The sequence below is a fragment of the Colossoma macropomum genome, unplaced genomic scaffold, assembly GCF_904425465.1.
Source record: "Colossoma macropomum unplaced genomic scaffold, Colossoma_macropomum, whole genome shotgun sequence".
Classification (NCBI taxonomy): Eukaryota; Metazoa; Chordata; class Actinopteri; order Characiformes; family Serrasalmidae; genus Colossoma; species Colossoma macropomum.
This window is the reverse complement of record NW_023494806.1, coordinates 30,271,846-30,289,450: the sequence shown is the minus strand read 5'-3', so window position 1 is coordinate 30,289,450 and position 17,605 is coordinate 30,271,846. Positions and strand designations below refer to the sequence as shown.

The 17,605-nt window shown below is 40.2% G+C and overlaps 1 protein-coding gene across 1 annotated transcript; it reads right to left on the bottom strand.

Moving 5' to 3' along the window:
- Nucleotides 1–1,069: 1,069 nt before the first annotated feature.
- On the bottom strand, nucleotides 1,070–15,149 carry LOC118827382 (zinc finger protein 420-like). The gene is made up of 5 exons (XM_036598723.1): nucleotides 15,054–15,149; nucleotides 13,796–13,883; nucleotides 12,909–12,964; nucleotides 11,356–12,188; nucleotides 1,070–2,352 (listed from the first exon to the last, which is right to left on the bottom strand). The coding sequence occupies exons 4-5, from the start codon at nucleotides 12,102–12,104 to the stop codon at nucleotides 1,548–1,550; spliced, it is 1,554 nt and encodes a 517-aa protein (XP_036454616.1). The 5' UTR covers nucleotides 12,105–12,188; nucleotides 12,909–12,964; nucleotides 13,796–13,883; nucleotides 15,054–15,149; the 3' UTR covers nucleotides 1,070–1,547.
- Nucleotides 15,150–17,605: the final 2,456 nt, after the last annotated feature.

Genomic DNA, 17,605 nt, shown 5'->3' with positions numbered 1-17,605 from the left:
ATTTGATATACCCCAAAGGCTAAAAAGAGTAGACCATCAGTGGTAGATCATAAAGTTTAATATGATATTTTTCAGGTTTACAGGAACATAAAAGAAAACTATTATTAAAAGAATAAAAATAGATAAACATGGAGAAAAATAATCTCAACAGGTTCACACATTGACAAACACACGAATAACCTCACATGTAAAGGCTTAACTTAAAGGCTTTAAGAAAGAAATTAGCAAGCTAAAACAGAGAGAGAGAGAGAGAGAGAGAGAGAGAGAGAGAGAGAGAGAGAGAGAGAGGGAGGAAGTGAGTGTGGCAGAAGTTAAGAGCACCTGCAGGCGTCTTCCCACCTAACACAAACTTGGTCAAAGTTGTTGCACCTTTATGCAAATAATGCAAGTTAGACAATGTACATATAGAATTGCATACAAATACTGAATTATAATTACAAATCAAACCTCTTATAATGCACACATGGATGGGTTTAGGAACATAACTGGACACAGTGAGGTTTAGTCAACAAAGAAAGTGTCCATCATGCACATCCTAATGATGTCAGCAACAGTTGCTCTTACTCAGGCCCGAGGCCTTTAATGTCCCCAAATGCCATAACCAATTCAACAATGCAGGAGATATCCAGTTCCAACTCCTGTACCATAGACCACCGCTATGTCTTTTAAGATAAACTCCTGTAGGGCATTGAAGTCTTGTAAAGCATAAAGTCCTTATTTCATGTCACAGTGCCCTTCTCAAGGAACAATCGCTCTCCAAGCATCTCAAAAAATATGAACACAAGTCTTTAAAAAAGAAAAAAAGTATTTGAAAAGAGTAATAAAAAGGTCATGGAAGAATTTCAGTCTGGCCTGTATGCAACTTTATACCATGTATAACAGACATTTGTAGGCCATACTGAGGAGAGATCACCAGTACATCTGTCAGATAGCTTCATACATCAGTGACTCCATTACAGGATTGTTCAGTTCTGTCCAGCACAGCAAAAACTTCACCATTGCAATCTTCAGGGTCATATCCGCTTCATTACAGTCCTCAATAAGAACACTCCAAACAAAAAGCCTACGGAAAACATCTAATGATTAAAAAGGAAGACAATGTGGCACTTTACTGCAACAAGCTAGTAGTTAACATGTAGGAATCAAAGGAGCAAAAGAGGGGATCAAGAAGCTAAGCACACTGTCAAACATTCATTAAAACATCCATTATCACATCAGACACACTATTGTATGTAAAATATACTAAATTAGTAGGTAAAGAATTTCTTAGTATTGAATGTGGAGCTTCTCGATTGTTTTCAACATAAACTGAATATGAAACTAATTTCGGGGGAAATTTGAAGTACCACTCCTTCTCACTGGGTGTATAAGCTGTAGGCTTGACTGGGTGTTCAGCACAGGAAGTTATGGTTAATTTTTTGCTCATGTTTTTGAAGCAGCGCAAAACAACAAAAGGTGGTTTTCCCTCAAAAAACAGTTTCAAATCTGGGCTGCAAGCACCATTCCCTGGAGAACTGTATTCCCAGAATGTGTTACGGTTATAACTATTATTGTCCATTTCCACCACTGCTCTTAGTGCACTTGTGTGTCTTCACAGTCTTTGAATGCCTGAAACTCTTCCCACACTCTGAAGAGTAACATGGTTTCTCTCCTGTGTGAATGCGCTGGTGTCTTTGGAGATGATTCAGACGATTAAAACTCTTCCCACACTCTAAACAGTGATACGGCTTCTGTCCTCTATGAATATGCATGTGTTGTTGGAGATTACTCTTTTGATTAAAACTCTTCCCACACTCTGAGCAGTAATACGGTTTCTCTCCTGTATGAATGTGCTGGTGTTGCTGAAGATGACTCTGACGACTAAAACTCCTCCCACATTCTGAGCAGTAATACGGCTTCTCTCCTGTGTGAACGTGCTTGTGTTGTCGAAGATGACACTGTTGATTAAAACTCCTCCCACACTCTAAGCAGTGATACGGCTTCTCTCCGGTGTGAATGTGCTGGTGTATTTGGAGGGTAGCCTGTCGAGTAAAACTCTTCCCACACTCTGAGCAGTGATACGGCTTCTCTCCTGTGTGAATGCGCTTGTGCTGTCGGAGATGACTCGATTGATTAAAACTCTTCCCACACACTAAGCAATGATACGGCTTCTCTCCGGTGTGAATGTACTGGTGTATTTGGAGAGTAGCCTGTCGAGTAAAACTCTTCCCACACTCTGAGCAGTGATACGGCTTCTCTCGGGCGTGAATGTGTTTGTGTTGTTGAAGATGACTTCGTTGATTAAAACTCTTGCCACACTCAGAGCAGTGATATGGTTTCTCTCCTGTGTGAATGCGCTGGTGTATTTTGAGACTACTCTGAAGAGTAAAACTCTTTCCACACTCACAGCAGTAGTGAGTTCTTAAATTGCTCTGTTTCTGTGTTTGTCTGTGAGATGTGCTCGTGTGGAGGGTAACAGATGATGTTTGCTCAGTACTGGAATGTTTTCTGGATGCCATACTCTTATATTTAACCTGTTTCAGCAGCTTAACATTCCTCCTGGTGGAATGTCCTGATGAGTTTACAGAAACACGTTTAAGCTGGGTAGGAAATTGCAGAAGACGACTTGAAACAGGACATCTTTTATTTCTGGAAAAAGAAAAAAGAAAATCTAAACTTAACGTGCAAAGCAACAGAAGTAGTCTGATCCAAATCATGAATGCTCCTCTAACATCAACTGAGAAAATAAAGTATCTGATATGAAAAAGGCAAATCACATAATTACTCAAACGACATATAAAACACTTGTGTTGTGTCATCATGCTTTAGCCAGCATCACGCCAATACTGGAGACTCCAAGCTAAGCTGGGTTTCTCCATGACAAAAATGACGGATTATTCGAAAACCTCCACTATTACGTAAAAACAATTACTTCAAGCTCTATAGGTTTAATGTATATTTTCCACTGAACGTGAGAGAATTCTATGCTTTACAAGGTCGTTAAGAAGCCAAAATATGAATTTTGCTTATTCCTTAATCCAAGTAATGTATAGACAATTTCAGATCATAGCAAATTATGTTATCTTTCAGACCTTTGGGTGCATACACTTCACAGCCATGGGCTCAGCTAAACAGCTGAAACTAAAAGCAATTGATTCTTAGAAAGCAAGAGAAGAATATATCTGAGTAAATCCTGCTTATAAACTTTCACTTTCACTGTCTAAAATGACATTAAGAAATATTACTGAAATCAAGGCAAGACTTGACAGACCCAGAAGTTTCTCTGAAAGAACTGCTTGTTGACTGGCCTACTGTGCACTGTTGTTGCACTAACATCATCTGCACACTCTAAAAAAATGCTGGGTTATTTTTTCTACTCAAGTGCTGGGTTCAGGCAGTTGGGTAGTTTTGCTGGGTTATTTATCCCTCACCCTCCTTTACATTATCTAACATTTGTGTTTATGGTATGAACCAGTCGCCGAGTTGTTTTCTTTACGTAGCAGTTGGGTTACCACTCCCCATCGCCATTTGTTACCTTTCCATACACAAGTTTGAATTTCTAACGGAGGCCTGGTGTCACAGATTTAAAGTGACTTAGTAATTTTGTTAAATTACTGCTTGTGAACTATTTTTTTTTTTTTTGAAAAAACAAAGTTGCTTTTTGTTTAATTACAGTTTTCATTTGGCTTTGTGAACTGAGACAGAGTCCCTGTCTGTACAATATCAGCAAACTGTAAGTTAGCTGAAGTAGTTAAATATCAGGGCAAACATATATAACATTTGTTTCTGCTAACTAGCTAACAGAGAACTATTTAACTAAAAGCTGAATTCAATGAATCAAGGATCAGCCAATATAGTCATCTTTGGAAACTAGTTACTAATTAGTTATTAAGAAATTAACTATCAAAGTCAGCAACTTTGCTTATCTCGCAGATGTTGGTTAGCCAGCTAGCTATCTAATATCCAGCGTTTTTTTGTTTTTTGAACCCCAGCCAATATCCACCACACCACTACTCCCCTGTTTGGGGACAAAAGTTATTTTCCTTTACATTATTGTTATTGACAATCATAGTGATGGTGTAGACATTCATGATGGTGTAGATATCATATTTATTACAAGTAGTCGCGAAGCTGTGTACCCCACCCAACCATTAGCCCCACCCTCCAAACACACCCAAGGGAATAAACGATAGATGGTGAAGAAAAAGGGGGAGGGGAGAAGAAAAATGGGGAAAAAGTGAATAAAAATAAACAACAACAGACAGATAAGGCATTAGACAAACTGGGCAGATATATGAAACAGAGATGAGCGCACAGATCAACAAGCAGAACTTGAAAATACAAATTCATATGGATTTTATCAGATGTGTTCCATCACATTATGAAGGGAAAAAAACGTTTGCTGTATGTGGGAGAAGGCTTTTTTCCCTCCACCTTTTGATGTTTTGACCATGACGTGGGTTAATAAAAAAATTATGCGTTTCTAACATTTTCACAGAGAGTATGGGACGAGGAACTAGCCCTGTACATACTGCAGAAAATGAGACCAGGCTTCCTTAAATAATTTAGCTGCTGTGAGTTTTTCAGGTTGGAGTAATCTGTTAGGAGGTTGAGTTGAGGCTTTTTGGAGATTTGGGTTCTGTCTTTCCAGTTTAGTTAAAATCTTTTTGGCAGCGATGAGTAGCATTAAGATAAAAGGTTTAAGTTGGGTAGGTACTGTTAGTGAGATGTTACTGAATAGGAATTCCACTGATTTTTGTCTTATTTGTCTGCATAATGTAATGTTTAAGATGTAAACAAAGACATTCAAAGTGGTCTGATGTGAAACTTACATTTCTTTACAGTCAGATTTCTTTACATAGGTCACCAGAGATCACAACTACCAAAACAGTATAGCCATTTACAAACCCAAACCGACAGTGAACCTACATGTGTCCGAGTTTTAATACATAATGTTGATAATGGTAAAATAGTGATAAATCTGAGCCATAGATTTTCTTTTCTGTAGGGACTATTTTGCCTTATGACACCCTGCATCTTCCTCTCCATCATGAATATGTTTAAAAATTGCGTTAAACTAAAACCTAATTGCAAAACTATTGTAAAAGAATGTCCCAGACATCAGACAGCATATACATAATCATGTAATAAATCATAATTCATGTAATAAAATTCTAAAAGGACATTTTAGAGCAGGAGTGTCCATCAGAGGGCAGATGTGGTTGCAGGTTTTCGTTTCAACAAATCAGAAGCTCACATAATCAGTTGTTTGAAGACTGTTTGGAATGAAAACCAGAAGCCACGCTGGTCCTTTGGATTGGATCGGACACCCCTGTTTCAGAAACATTAAACTCTTCAGACGTCTTGGTAAGCTTCTCTAGAATGGAGCACTTCACACTAAACCACTTTGAATTCATTTGTTTGCATCCTAACCATTTAATTTTAGTGAATTTTTGAAAAATCAGGGGTATTCCCTTTTAAATAGTCCTACAGTGGGGCAAATGGGGATGCCAAAGCCTAGGATCTTGGATAACTGGCTAATGACCTCCAAACAGAAATCATGGATATCAGGACAAAGCCAGTAATTAGTAAATGACAATAAATTACAGTACTGGTGTTCTGAGACTGGGAAATGTGGGTGTATTACTGTGGCTAAATCCCATAAAGTGTAGTTTATGGGTTGTAATGTGGGTTCTAATGCTAATCTTCTCCTTGTAGCGTTTTTTGGAGACTTTATCTGAAGCATCTACATATGTTTTCATCGTTTTCTCGGTCTTCCTGAACCATTTTGCTTGGCTTTTTGTCCACCTGCAAGGTTGTAGACATTCATGAGGCGAGTTCTGTCAGAGCACAGTCAGAGTTGCAGCTTGCCTACCAATATGGCGACGTGGTAATCTTAACGGCGTAACCGAAAACTATGAACGAAGAAAAGCTGAACGGCCCAAAGGCTGACACAACCACTAATAAACGGCCGTGTAACGTTTAGATTTACTGGACTTTTTCACCTTCCGCAGTTACAGTAACTGGAACAACGGATTTGGATCCACAAACTCCCGAACCACCGAGTGGAGTAACAACCTGAACATGTTGACGTTACCTGCTCTTTCATCCGTATTTATCTCCGTTTTGGCATTTTCTACTCAAGGTAGCTAGCATATTAGCAAACTGTCTATGTTCAGACGAACTGCGACACCTTGTCGAAATGTCCTACAGTAGCGCATATTTATAACATAAAACTGTACCTCGGATATTCTGATAGCCTAAACCTCAAGCTGAAGCTTCTTATTCTCCATCCTATTGTTCAGATTTCCCGGTCCACCTTAAATGGGGCCGCAGACACGCTTTGGCGCCTCAGATCACAGAGACACTCAGGGACTATTTAAGGTGGGACGGCAAAATTTCGAAGAAGCTGGAGAATGAGACGCTTATTTGAGACAGGTATAAATCATAAGTAGTAATATTAATCTGATTATGTACTGAATTAACATTAAAACACAATAAGACGTTTAATACACTGAGTTCGACGTAATATCCTGTTGATAAGCGCACACTCGGCAGTGCCACTCGAAAGGGAGGGTATAACGTTACCTGGCTAGTTAGCAAACACTACTGTTTTACTGTGCGACATTAAGGCCCACAAAAATCCAGATTAGCTCAGACGAATCTTACATTTACACTGAAAAGGCAGTCAATCTAATCTAAAGTCTTCGAGAGAAACAGATAAGTAAGCGATAATCGTCTCAGCTGATCAGCGGTCACAGCTTAACCTAATTTACCTCGGACCTCCTACGTTTTAGCTGAAAAACAGCACCGAATAGGAAAAGATGATGTTTATGTGCAAACAAACCAGGCCATTAAAGTCTGATTCTTATTCTGATTACTCTGCTGCCCGAGGTGTGGATCTGGAATAAACACAGAGGCATCAAGTCTGACATTGATGTCAAAGTCTAGATGTTGTTTTCGATACAGCACAAACTAACACACACACTGTTTAGTGCGCCTCACCATCAGCAGCAAAGCTTTATCCGATTCTCTGCTGAAAATCTCAGTCAGTGAGTGTTAAAGAGTCGGACAGCTTCCTACCTTCAACAGTTCAGCTCTTGTTTCTGTTCCCCCATCAACACTATATGACCGCGGAGGCGTGGACTGCTGACCACAACACAACCTTCTGCTTCTCCCCGCCAGTGCAGCGGGAGAAAGGTGTAGTTCCAGAATTAGCGCCACTACCTGGTCTGTAGCGGCTTCACGCGTCACTTTATTTTAAATCCCACCCGTATTCAGGAAGCCCCCGCCTCCAGGGCTCTGATTGGTTAATAGCGAGGACTCGAAGTGGGCCTGTGCTCACCGGTATGCAGCACAGGTACAGAACTTGTAAAGAGGAGAGTTACCACTCTGCAATATTTTCCGGGTTTCTCAAACGCTAGAGGGCGCTCCCAAGCGAGTCCAAAATGAATGGGTTGATATGGAGCATTTGAGCAAAATCATGGTTTATAAATGCTTAAACATGTTTAATGTAAAAGAATGCAATCATTTCCTGAACACTGAATATCATAAACATTTTAACACTGCTGTTATATTTTTTTCAAGCTATAGGAGTTTAAAACGGCGCCTCGTGTATGTTTATGATATCTGTTAGCACGAACAGCCAATGAGCTGCTCCGCTCACCAATCAGTCAGCGATCACTAGCAGTGATGCCCACCTTCTGCTGCCCAAAACCCGTTTGCTGTAGAAAAAAGAAAATATATAGGTAAGATTTCTTTGTTTTTTTAGTGAAATACATCCTTCTACTTTCTAAAATTAGAGAAACGTTCTGGGCGAGTGATTAGAAACTGTTTTTAGCTTTTCGTTTTTAGCCGTTGAGCTCCATTTACTCGCATTCATTGAGGACTCCCTCGCGGGCGCCCTCTGCTGTTTAGCAGTCCTGTTTTTGATATAACGGGGGGATAAGAAGTGGCCAGGCCCCTCATAAACCGAATTAAGTTCCCCGTTTCCTCAGTGCGCATGTTGAAATCATGATGTCTTCAGCTGACGCTGCGGAGCTTAGACAGATTTAATTCGTCCATGTTTTACCGTTATTTCGTTTTGTTCCTCGAGGTAAGCGAATTTTCACTTTGATTGTAAAATGGTTTGTAATTAAACCAATGTAATTAAATTTCCTTTTAATAATAAAAAAAATCTTTTTTTTTTTATAATCTATTCATCTTCTGAAATTCACTATGTGGTCTTCTGTTTTTAGCTTTTAGGATATATCGCATACGAGACATTATGCATGGATGTTAATCAACATCATTATAATGCTGTGGTAAATTACCCACCACTACATAAGCTTTATCTTGCCTTAGCTTCTGTGATCCAGTAAGACCAGGGCTTCTCAGTTCTCTTTGGCAAAATCTGTCTGGCAATTCAGCCATTTTAAAGGATTCCACCAAGCTTTATAACCTATTAGATGAAGGTTTCTTTTTTTTTGTTTGTTTAATTATGTCATCTATTTCAGAATCATACATACGTACATACATACATCATCTAAACCGCTTATCCTTCTGGGTCACGGTGGGGTGCTGGAGCCTATCCCAGCTGTCATTGGGCGGAAGGCAGGATACACCCTGGACAGGTCGCCAGTCCATCACAGGGCAGGCAGACAGACATACACACACACACACAATCACACCTAGGGGCAATTTTAGCACGTCCAATTGGCCCGACTGCATGTTTTTGGACTGTGGGAGGAAACCCACGCAGACATGGGGAGAACATGCAAACTCCACACAGAAATGACCCTGGTCGCCCGGCTGGGAATCGAACCCAGGCCATTCTTGCTGTGAGGCGACAACGCTACCCACTGCGCCACCGTGCCACCCCTTCAGAATCAGAATCACTTTATTTTGCATAGTTTGTTACACATACAGGGGATTTGTCAGTGAGAGCACACATGTAACGTATTAAACAGATGAGACGAGTACAGACAGTAGAAACCATTAAAAAAAAGACAATAAAATTGTGAAAAATAAATAAAATAAAAAATACATAAATAGAACAAAGAATAAGATCATTTATAAAAGATAATGAGAAAGAAGCTGAATAACATATGTGCAGTAACAAGCAAGCAAGCAAAGTTTATTTATACAGCGCTTTTTACAACAGGTGTTGTCACAAAGCAGCTTTACAAGGAAATCAGCATTACAGAAAGAAATCCGGGTCCATACCCCCATGAGCGTCGCCAGAGGTGACAGTGGCAAGGAAAAACTCCCTAAGAGAAACAGGAAGAAACCTGAAGAGGAACCAAGACTCAGAAGGGGAACCCATCCTCCTCTGGTCGACACCGGATAGTAAACATTGTTAGTATAAAGTATTATAGTACAAAAACGGGGAAAACAGGTGGAGCAAATGATTAATTTGATTAGTTTAGTTCATGCAGCAGCAGCAGCATCAGCGGGGTCAGGTTGTGAGGGTGAGGTTTGCACGGCGAGCAGTGGCACCCGATCAAGGCAGAAGAGGCAGCACCATCAGACGCACGGGATGGGCAGCTGTTCAACTCGGCAAAGAAAGAAAGGAAAAACACACAGAGAGTCAGTTCTGTAATGGGTGATTGATTAATTTGATTAGTTTAAATGATTGATTAGTTCAAATGATTAATTTTGATTAGTTTAATTCATGCAGCAACAGCAGCAGCATCAGTGGGGTCAGGTTGTGAGGGTGAGGTTTGCAAGGCGTTGTACAGCAGGAGGCTCAATGGTGGTAAGACGGTCCAGAGGGCTGGCGAGCATTGGCACCCGATCAAGCCAGAGGCAGTATGTGGAAGACAATTATTTACAGTAAAATACAGAATTACGAACATTTTTACAGTTGCATAAGTTGGTGTTCAGCTGTACAGTAAGGGAGGTTGGTTGTATAAAGTTTATGTGAAGTGTTGTGTATGTAAATTACACATAATCTGCCTATAACTGGTATAATTGCTTTGAATGGACAAAGCAATTGTAATGCTGGTCTTTGATGTGCACCTTTAAGGCATCCATACTGTATGCAAATTGTGTCTATTTCAGTTTCTGTGTTTGTACTGAGAACTGATTGTAGCATGTCTTGTGCTGTATATGTTAGTGTTCTTTGGTCTCCTTTACAAAAGAGCCATTTCTAATGAGTCAGCAGGTCTTATCTGTGCTCCCTGAACCGGTGTATTAACTGTATCATGTGTAGTTGCACTCAATGTTGCACGCTTTACTATTAGATACAGCTATTAGACCTGAATGTTCTGTTCACTCAGTGTAGACTGCAGCCCTTCTGCCATCCTTAACATGCATTCCTTCCTTTAACTTTGTTGTAATCTGAAGTCAGTGGACATGTTCAGGGACTGCAGTGTTCTGTCCACCCCCATTTTTAACCAGTTTAGTCCAGACCAGTGTTTGTTTGGAAAGAATACTTAACTCCTGAAGCAGAATTAGTCTTTTTAAAATAATATAATAACTTTTAAAATAATCTCAATTATTTAAAAAAACAAACAAACTAGGAATTAATTTAGATATGCTGGGATCAGAGATTCCGTCTCTCCACAGATTCCCCTTCTCAGAGAGTTCCTTCCATTCTCTCTGCCCCTCTATCCTCTGTCCAAACTCAGAGCTCCTTCACCATTTACCGAACTGTTTTAAACCAAGAGCTTGCTTGTGCTGACCAGTCAAAAGTGACTACATGTTGGAAACCAGGGCTGCTTCCAGAAAATTTAGCTACTGCTCCTCTCCCAGCCCAGAATACAGAAGATACAGAATAATAATACAGAAGAATCTAGGAGAGAAAAAGAGCAGGAGGAATGAAGTGAACAGACAGAAACTGGGGAAAAGGGAAGTTGATTCCTTTCAATATCATCACATTTGATCTTGACTGAGACCTTCACATCATGCACTTGCCCCTAATACTCCTGTACCCAATCATAGCTGCTACACAGAGCCAAACAATTCACATTTTTTTTATTTCAGCCTTTCACCAGGACAGCTGGCAAGGTTTTAGGGTCACCACGTTCTTGTGAAGTTTAATAATGCTTATAGTGGACACAGAGGGGGAAATCTCATTCAAAATTTATTCACATCTCACAGACAAAAAAATCCTAGTAACCACATATTTATTCATCAGTCAATGAAAGAATGACATAATTGTGAACAAAACAAATTCATCAGGATTTCAAACCAAAATGACTTGTATACTGGAAATTGCATTTCTTTTTATGCATATGTTGTAGACAGAAGGCAAAACAACAAAACATGTTTTTTCCACTCTAAAAGCAGGATTTTTATTTTAAATCTGGGCTGGAAGCAGTTTTCTCCAGACTTCTGGCATGGTGTTATAATTACACTCATTAATATATATTTTCACCACTGTGCTTAGTGCACTTGTGTGTCTTCACAGTATTTGCATGCCTGAAACTCTTCCCACACTCTGAGCAGTAGTACGGCTTCTCCCCTGTGTGAATATGCTGGTGTTTTTGGAAAGTACTTTGTAAAGCAAAACTCTTCCCACACTCTGAGCAGTGATACGGCTTCTCTCCTGTGTGAATGCGCTGGTGTCGTTGAAGAGTATTGTGTCGACTGAACCTCCTCCCACACTCTGTGCAGTGATACGGCTTCTCTTCTGTGTGAATGAGCTGGTGTGATATGAGAGTGTTCTGTTGAGTAAAACTCTTCCCACACTTCGTGCAGTGATACGGCTTCTCTCCTGTGTGAATGAGCTGGTGTTGTTGGAGATGCCTCTGTTGCGTAAAACTCTTCCCACAATCTGAGCAGTGATACGGCTTCTCTCCTGTGTGAATGCGCTGGTGTCGCTGGAGATTACTCAGTCGATAGAAACCCTTCTCACACTCTGAGCAGTGATACTGTTTCTCTCCTGTGTGAATGTGCTGGTGTCGTTGAAAATTACTATGATGATTAAAACTCTTTCCACATTCTGAGCAGTGATACGGCTTCACTCCCATGTGAATGCGCTGGTGTATTTTGAGACTGCTCTGTCGAGTAAAACTCTTTCCACAGTCTAAGCAGTAGGGAGTTCTCTCCTTGCTGCGTTTCTGTGTTTGTCTGTGTGATGTGTTCATTTGTAGGGTACCAGATGACATTTGCTGAGTACTGGAGCATCTTCTGGGAGCCATATTGTTATACTTCGTCTGTTTTAGCAGCTTAGCAAAGCAGACACTAGGAGCAAGAGAAGACTTGAAACAGGACGTCAATCATTTCTGGAAGAAGAAAAGAAAAAGAATCTAAACTCAATGTGAAATGCATCAAAGTATTCTGACCTAAGTCATGAATTCTCTACGTACATCAACTGGCAAAAAAGTGCAGAAGAAAGACTTGCTAACATCAGATGGAAGTTTATTATATCATGTCTATCAAACTCTTCAAACAGACATACAGACCAATGAAATCATGTCATCAAGCATAATACAGGGAGATTCACTTGAAAGAGGCCCTGAATATTCTGTAATAACTCTCACTAGCACAAAACAATCTGAACGAAACAACGTGCAATGTGCTCCTCAGTATATGGAGCTTCGAACAAGCTGTGAAGCCCCTGCGTTGGACCAATGAGGTAGCCGCCAGACAGCCATTGTGACATTAAACCTCTGTTTGCAACTTCCGGGTGCATACCCCCGTACCCCTTCATGTGTCTGGCATAAAACAGAGATCACTTCCAGCATCGCATGTAATGCAACTGATACGTCAAGGTATGTAGCAAATTGTTTGGTTCAGATTGCTTCATCCTAACGGGAGTTAGGAATATTCGGGGCCTCTTTTGAGTGAATCTCCCTGTACTTTGTGATCTTTCAAATCTCTTAGGGTGCTTACACTTCACAACCATGAGCTCATCTAAACAACTGATTGAGGCTCTGAAACTAAAGATAATAGATTCTTTCAAAGCAAAAGAAGAATACACACATACATACATACATACATACATCATCTAAACCGCTTATCCTTCTGGGTCACGGTGGGGTGCTGGAGCCTATCCCAGCTGTCATTGGGCAGAAGGCAAGAGAAGAATATAAAATGCTAAATTACAGGATTGACTAAAATGATTTTTTAAAAATGTAAAGTGCAAAGGTTCCCCACAAAAATGTTACACAAATTTCACAAAAAAATATTAATTCACACCATCAACATTGTAATGTTTTATCTGCCAGGTGTTTGAAAACCACAAGTCTATTTAATTCTCTTTTATTGGGATCAAACACAGTTAACTTTGTATTCCTTTTTTTCCTTTTATTCCTTTTGCGTATTCCTTTTAGCCACGATATTTCACTAACTTGCATATTCCACTCAGCCACCATATTTAACTAACTGGCATATTTCCTACAGCAGTGCCGTATTCCACTCGGCTGTGGCCTATTTCACTAACTGGCATATTCCACTCAGCAGTGGCAGTAGTTCGGTAATTTACCTGCTCAAACACACCTGATTCAACTAATCTGTTAACTGCCAGGTTTAGAAGGTGTGTTTGAGTAGGGACACTACCAAAGTGTGCTGGACACCTGCCCTCCAGGACTGGAGTTGTGCCCCCCTGGTGTAATACATTAATAATTTAAACAATATATGAAAAAGTCCACTAACAGCCAAATATGTTCCTCTGAGTGAGTGGCCTGTACCACAAGAGACCAAAATGTTCCAGTGGCACGTTGAACGTCATTTCTTTTCTTGCCAGTGGCAGAAAAATGTAACATGCCTGTCCACTGAAAGCTGCTGCCCCCTCTTGCTGAATAATAAATCGCGCATTAATATCAAAGTCAAAATACTGATATCAATCCAACACAAACTAACACACACACACAAAACTCTATGCACTTACCCCTTAGCAGAACTTTATGCAATTCTCTGCTGAAAATCAGTTCCTGAATATGAAAATCTCAGTCTCTGAATCTGTGCCTGTGGAAAATCTAAAAATCACATGTGGCAGTCATTGAAAACAGTTCTACTAAAAAAATGTATGAGCCTAACAAATGGGTTTAGTGTATAACTAGACCAAGATATTTTAACACTCAAAATTTTGAAAATCAAACTGAATCTTGACCTCAGAATCAAAATAGTTTCAAACCTGAAAACATGCATTATTACACTTACTGAGGCACATGCTCAGGCACTCCTTATATAAAAAAATTATATCAAGACACCACTCTACCACACTGAATTGAATTTGTTACACATGTAGACAAACACAAATGTGAAACGTAATGCAAAGTGGTCATGGTCAGTTTGAACGATAATAATCAGCACAAATAATCACAGTCAGTATGTGTTATGTAATAAATGCAACTCTGACAATTAAATGTAATTGAAACCCATTATATTCCTACGTCACAAATCGACTACTTAAAAATGAACTAAGTTAGCCCAGCACAAACATATAAGGCCGAATCTTTTTTAATCTAAGTAATAAATATTTCCTAGCATGTAAACATTCAAACCCCTTGCCCTCTGCTGTTGCCATGTCAACTGCCCTATCGACTACAATAATTTATTAATTAATTTACGAATTACTTAATTGTGATCATCCAATCAAACTCTATTCACACAGACCTCAAACACCACCATAGACACTCCTACCGGCTCTTAATCTACCAGCCATTGACCAGCAACTCCCACCCAGACATTCACAGCTCTCGGGAAGTAATTTCTCACCACATTTGTACATATAATTATACACCTATACCTATATTGGGCAATATCAGTTTCAGTCAATGTTTCTACACCTATTAAAGCTACATGATCAGTATGGCATGATTTTTTTTTTTTTAAGTGAATTGTTGATAAGATCTGCTTCATATGTTCACAAACTGGACAGTGGAGCAGAGAAAGTCATAAAGGACTCATATTTACAGTTTGTCTTCCAATGAGTGCGTTTACGTTCACACCAACAACACGATCAATAATTAAGGAGCTGACTTGATAACAACCAAACATTCTGGCACAACAGCTCACATTACTCAGCCAAGTCTGAATGAAGCTGCTTCATCAGATCTTATTTTCAGAACTCAAATGTGTCTCCAGCTGTTTGTCTCAGAGTGAATGAAGAACAGTGAGTGTTAAAGTGTCGGACAGCTTCCTACCTTCAACAGTTCAGCTCTTGTTTCTGCTCCTCCAACAACACTGTATGAGCGCGGAGGCGTGGACTGCTGACCACAACACAACCTTCTGCTTCTCCGCTTTAGTGCAGTTGGAGAAAGATATTGTTAGAGAATTAGCGCCACCACCTGGCCTGAAGCGGCTTCACACTGGAACCACGCGGTCACGGAAACAGGCGGAACGATCGTTATTTTATCCCACCCGTATTCAGTCAAATCCCGCCTCCAGCGCTCTGATAGAGTAGCAGCGTATACGATCCTGCTTTTATGCAGCAACAGATACAGCTTAGAAACAAATACTTTAAATTATGAAGTGCAGAACAACTTTAACGCAACAAGACAATCAGCAACGGATACACATTTTTGATAATTGTACCATTTTATCAGGACAGGTCAGCTTATTTGGACTAAACCTACGTAAGTACAATTTACTATCCTCTCCCTGCTGATAAAAGATATTAGGATTAAAACCTGACGGTTGTGGTTCCTAATGGGAATTGGCTCAATGGTTACCATTAGAGACCACTACTTATTAAGATTAAGTGACCCTTTTTAGTCCCACTGAGAAATTTCACTCATCCATGCAGTCAAACACCACATACACACTAGTAAACACACACTAGGGAGCAGTGGGCAGCCCTGTTCACAGCAGAGCAAGGGGTTACATGCCTTCCTCTAGGGCACTTCAGCCATGTACTGTCAGCTCAGGGGATCAAACCAGCAATCTTCTGGTCACAAGGCTGGTCCCCTAACCTCCAGCCCATGATTGTCCCATGACAACCTGTTAAATCAGTCTCAGAACACCTGTTAAACCATTAGAAGAAACCAGACATATATAAACACCAACTCTAAATATATACACACATACGCAATATACACTACTATTGCACTATTTACAATGTACAGTTGTACAGTAATAAATTATGAAATAAAACTATGATATGTACTGTTGTACACATTTTCTTATGTGCAGTTAGTGAGTCTAAGGGAGATAAATAAATGAGATGCAGGGTACACAGGGGATAGAATATTGACATGGAAATCTTCCCGATTATACAAGATATGGATAGAAGATGTACAAGATGTCAATCTATATGTGTAAGTATAGATTTGCTAGACTGAAGGTACAGTAAGATCAGAGTAAGTCTGTTGAGATGTGGATGAGGTGTAGATTGTCCATGGAGATGATGACTCAGAGGTGTAGTGATAAGCCTATAGACCAATGCACCAGCGCTACTGTTCAGCAGCCTGATGGCCGGGGGGAAGAAACCGTCTTGGAACCGGCTGGTTCTGGACTTTATGCTTCTGTATCTCCTCCCGCTTGGCAGCTGTGAAAACAGACAGTGGCTTAGGTGGGTGGAGTCCTTTAGAATCCTCCTGGTCTTCCTTAGGCAGCAGCTGGTGTATAAATCCAGGAGGTTTGGGAGCTGGACCCCGGTGATGTGCTGGGCTGTGCTCTGCAGAGCTTTCTGCTCGATGGCAGTGCAGTTCTTATACTAGGTGGTGATGGAGACTGTTAGAATGCTCTCCACAGTACATGTGTAAAATGTTCTGAGGATGCGGGGGTTTATGCCAAACCTCCTCAGCCGCCTGAGGTGGAAGAGGCGCTTTTGTGCCTTTTTTACCACCTGTGTGGTGCTGCTTTTTTAGAGTACTGGGCTGACTGGAATGGTTGCTTACACACCTTGGCTTGCAGTTTAACTGCACATGTGCAAAACCAGATGAGTATTGTATGAGACTGGAAATGTTTGCCAGATGAATCACTTAAACTTTGAAAAGGCAGCTGGGTTCCTTTGTTGTGCATCTGTCACCAAGGAAGTGCTTGGTTTTCATAATCCCTAATTATACTTACAAAAATGGTCATCCCAATAAGTGGGACAACAAATCATTTATCAATAGAAAACAAACAGTGGCAGAGTGATATAGGTTTAAATTTGAATTAGCAATGAATGAATATCCCCACAGTAAATCTTATTCTCCACTAGGGGGAAATAATAGCACACACATACACACACACATTACCTAAGCCGCTTATCCTCCTGAGTTGTGGGGGAGGCTGGAGTCTATCCGAGCAGTCAATGGGCAGAAGCCTGGTAAGACCCTGGACAAGTTGCCAGTGAATCACAGGGCAGACACACAGACATATACATATACATATACACACACTCTCACACCCACACCTAGGGGCGATTTAGTATCTCCAATTCACCTTTGTGTGCAGAGGTATGTGTTGTATTATTTTTGTGTTATTTAAAGTTATTTAGTACCTAAATTTATCTAAACAGATTACACTATTAAGTGAATACAAATATGAAAATGATTTTCCATTCTAACATTGCTTCAATGGCATGTGCAGTTTTAACTTGACAGTAAAAGTGAAAATAATGCAAAATTGCATTGTATACAACAAGAACTATAGACGAGCCCGTATTCTGCATGCTGCTTGAGCCTGTGGGGTTTTGATGGGCAGAGAATTCCTCACAGTGCATGAAATGTCATGCAGAATGTCCCTTAAACTGCAAAAAGAGAGTGAATGG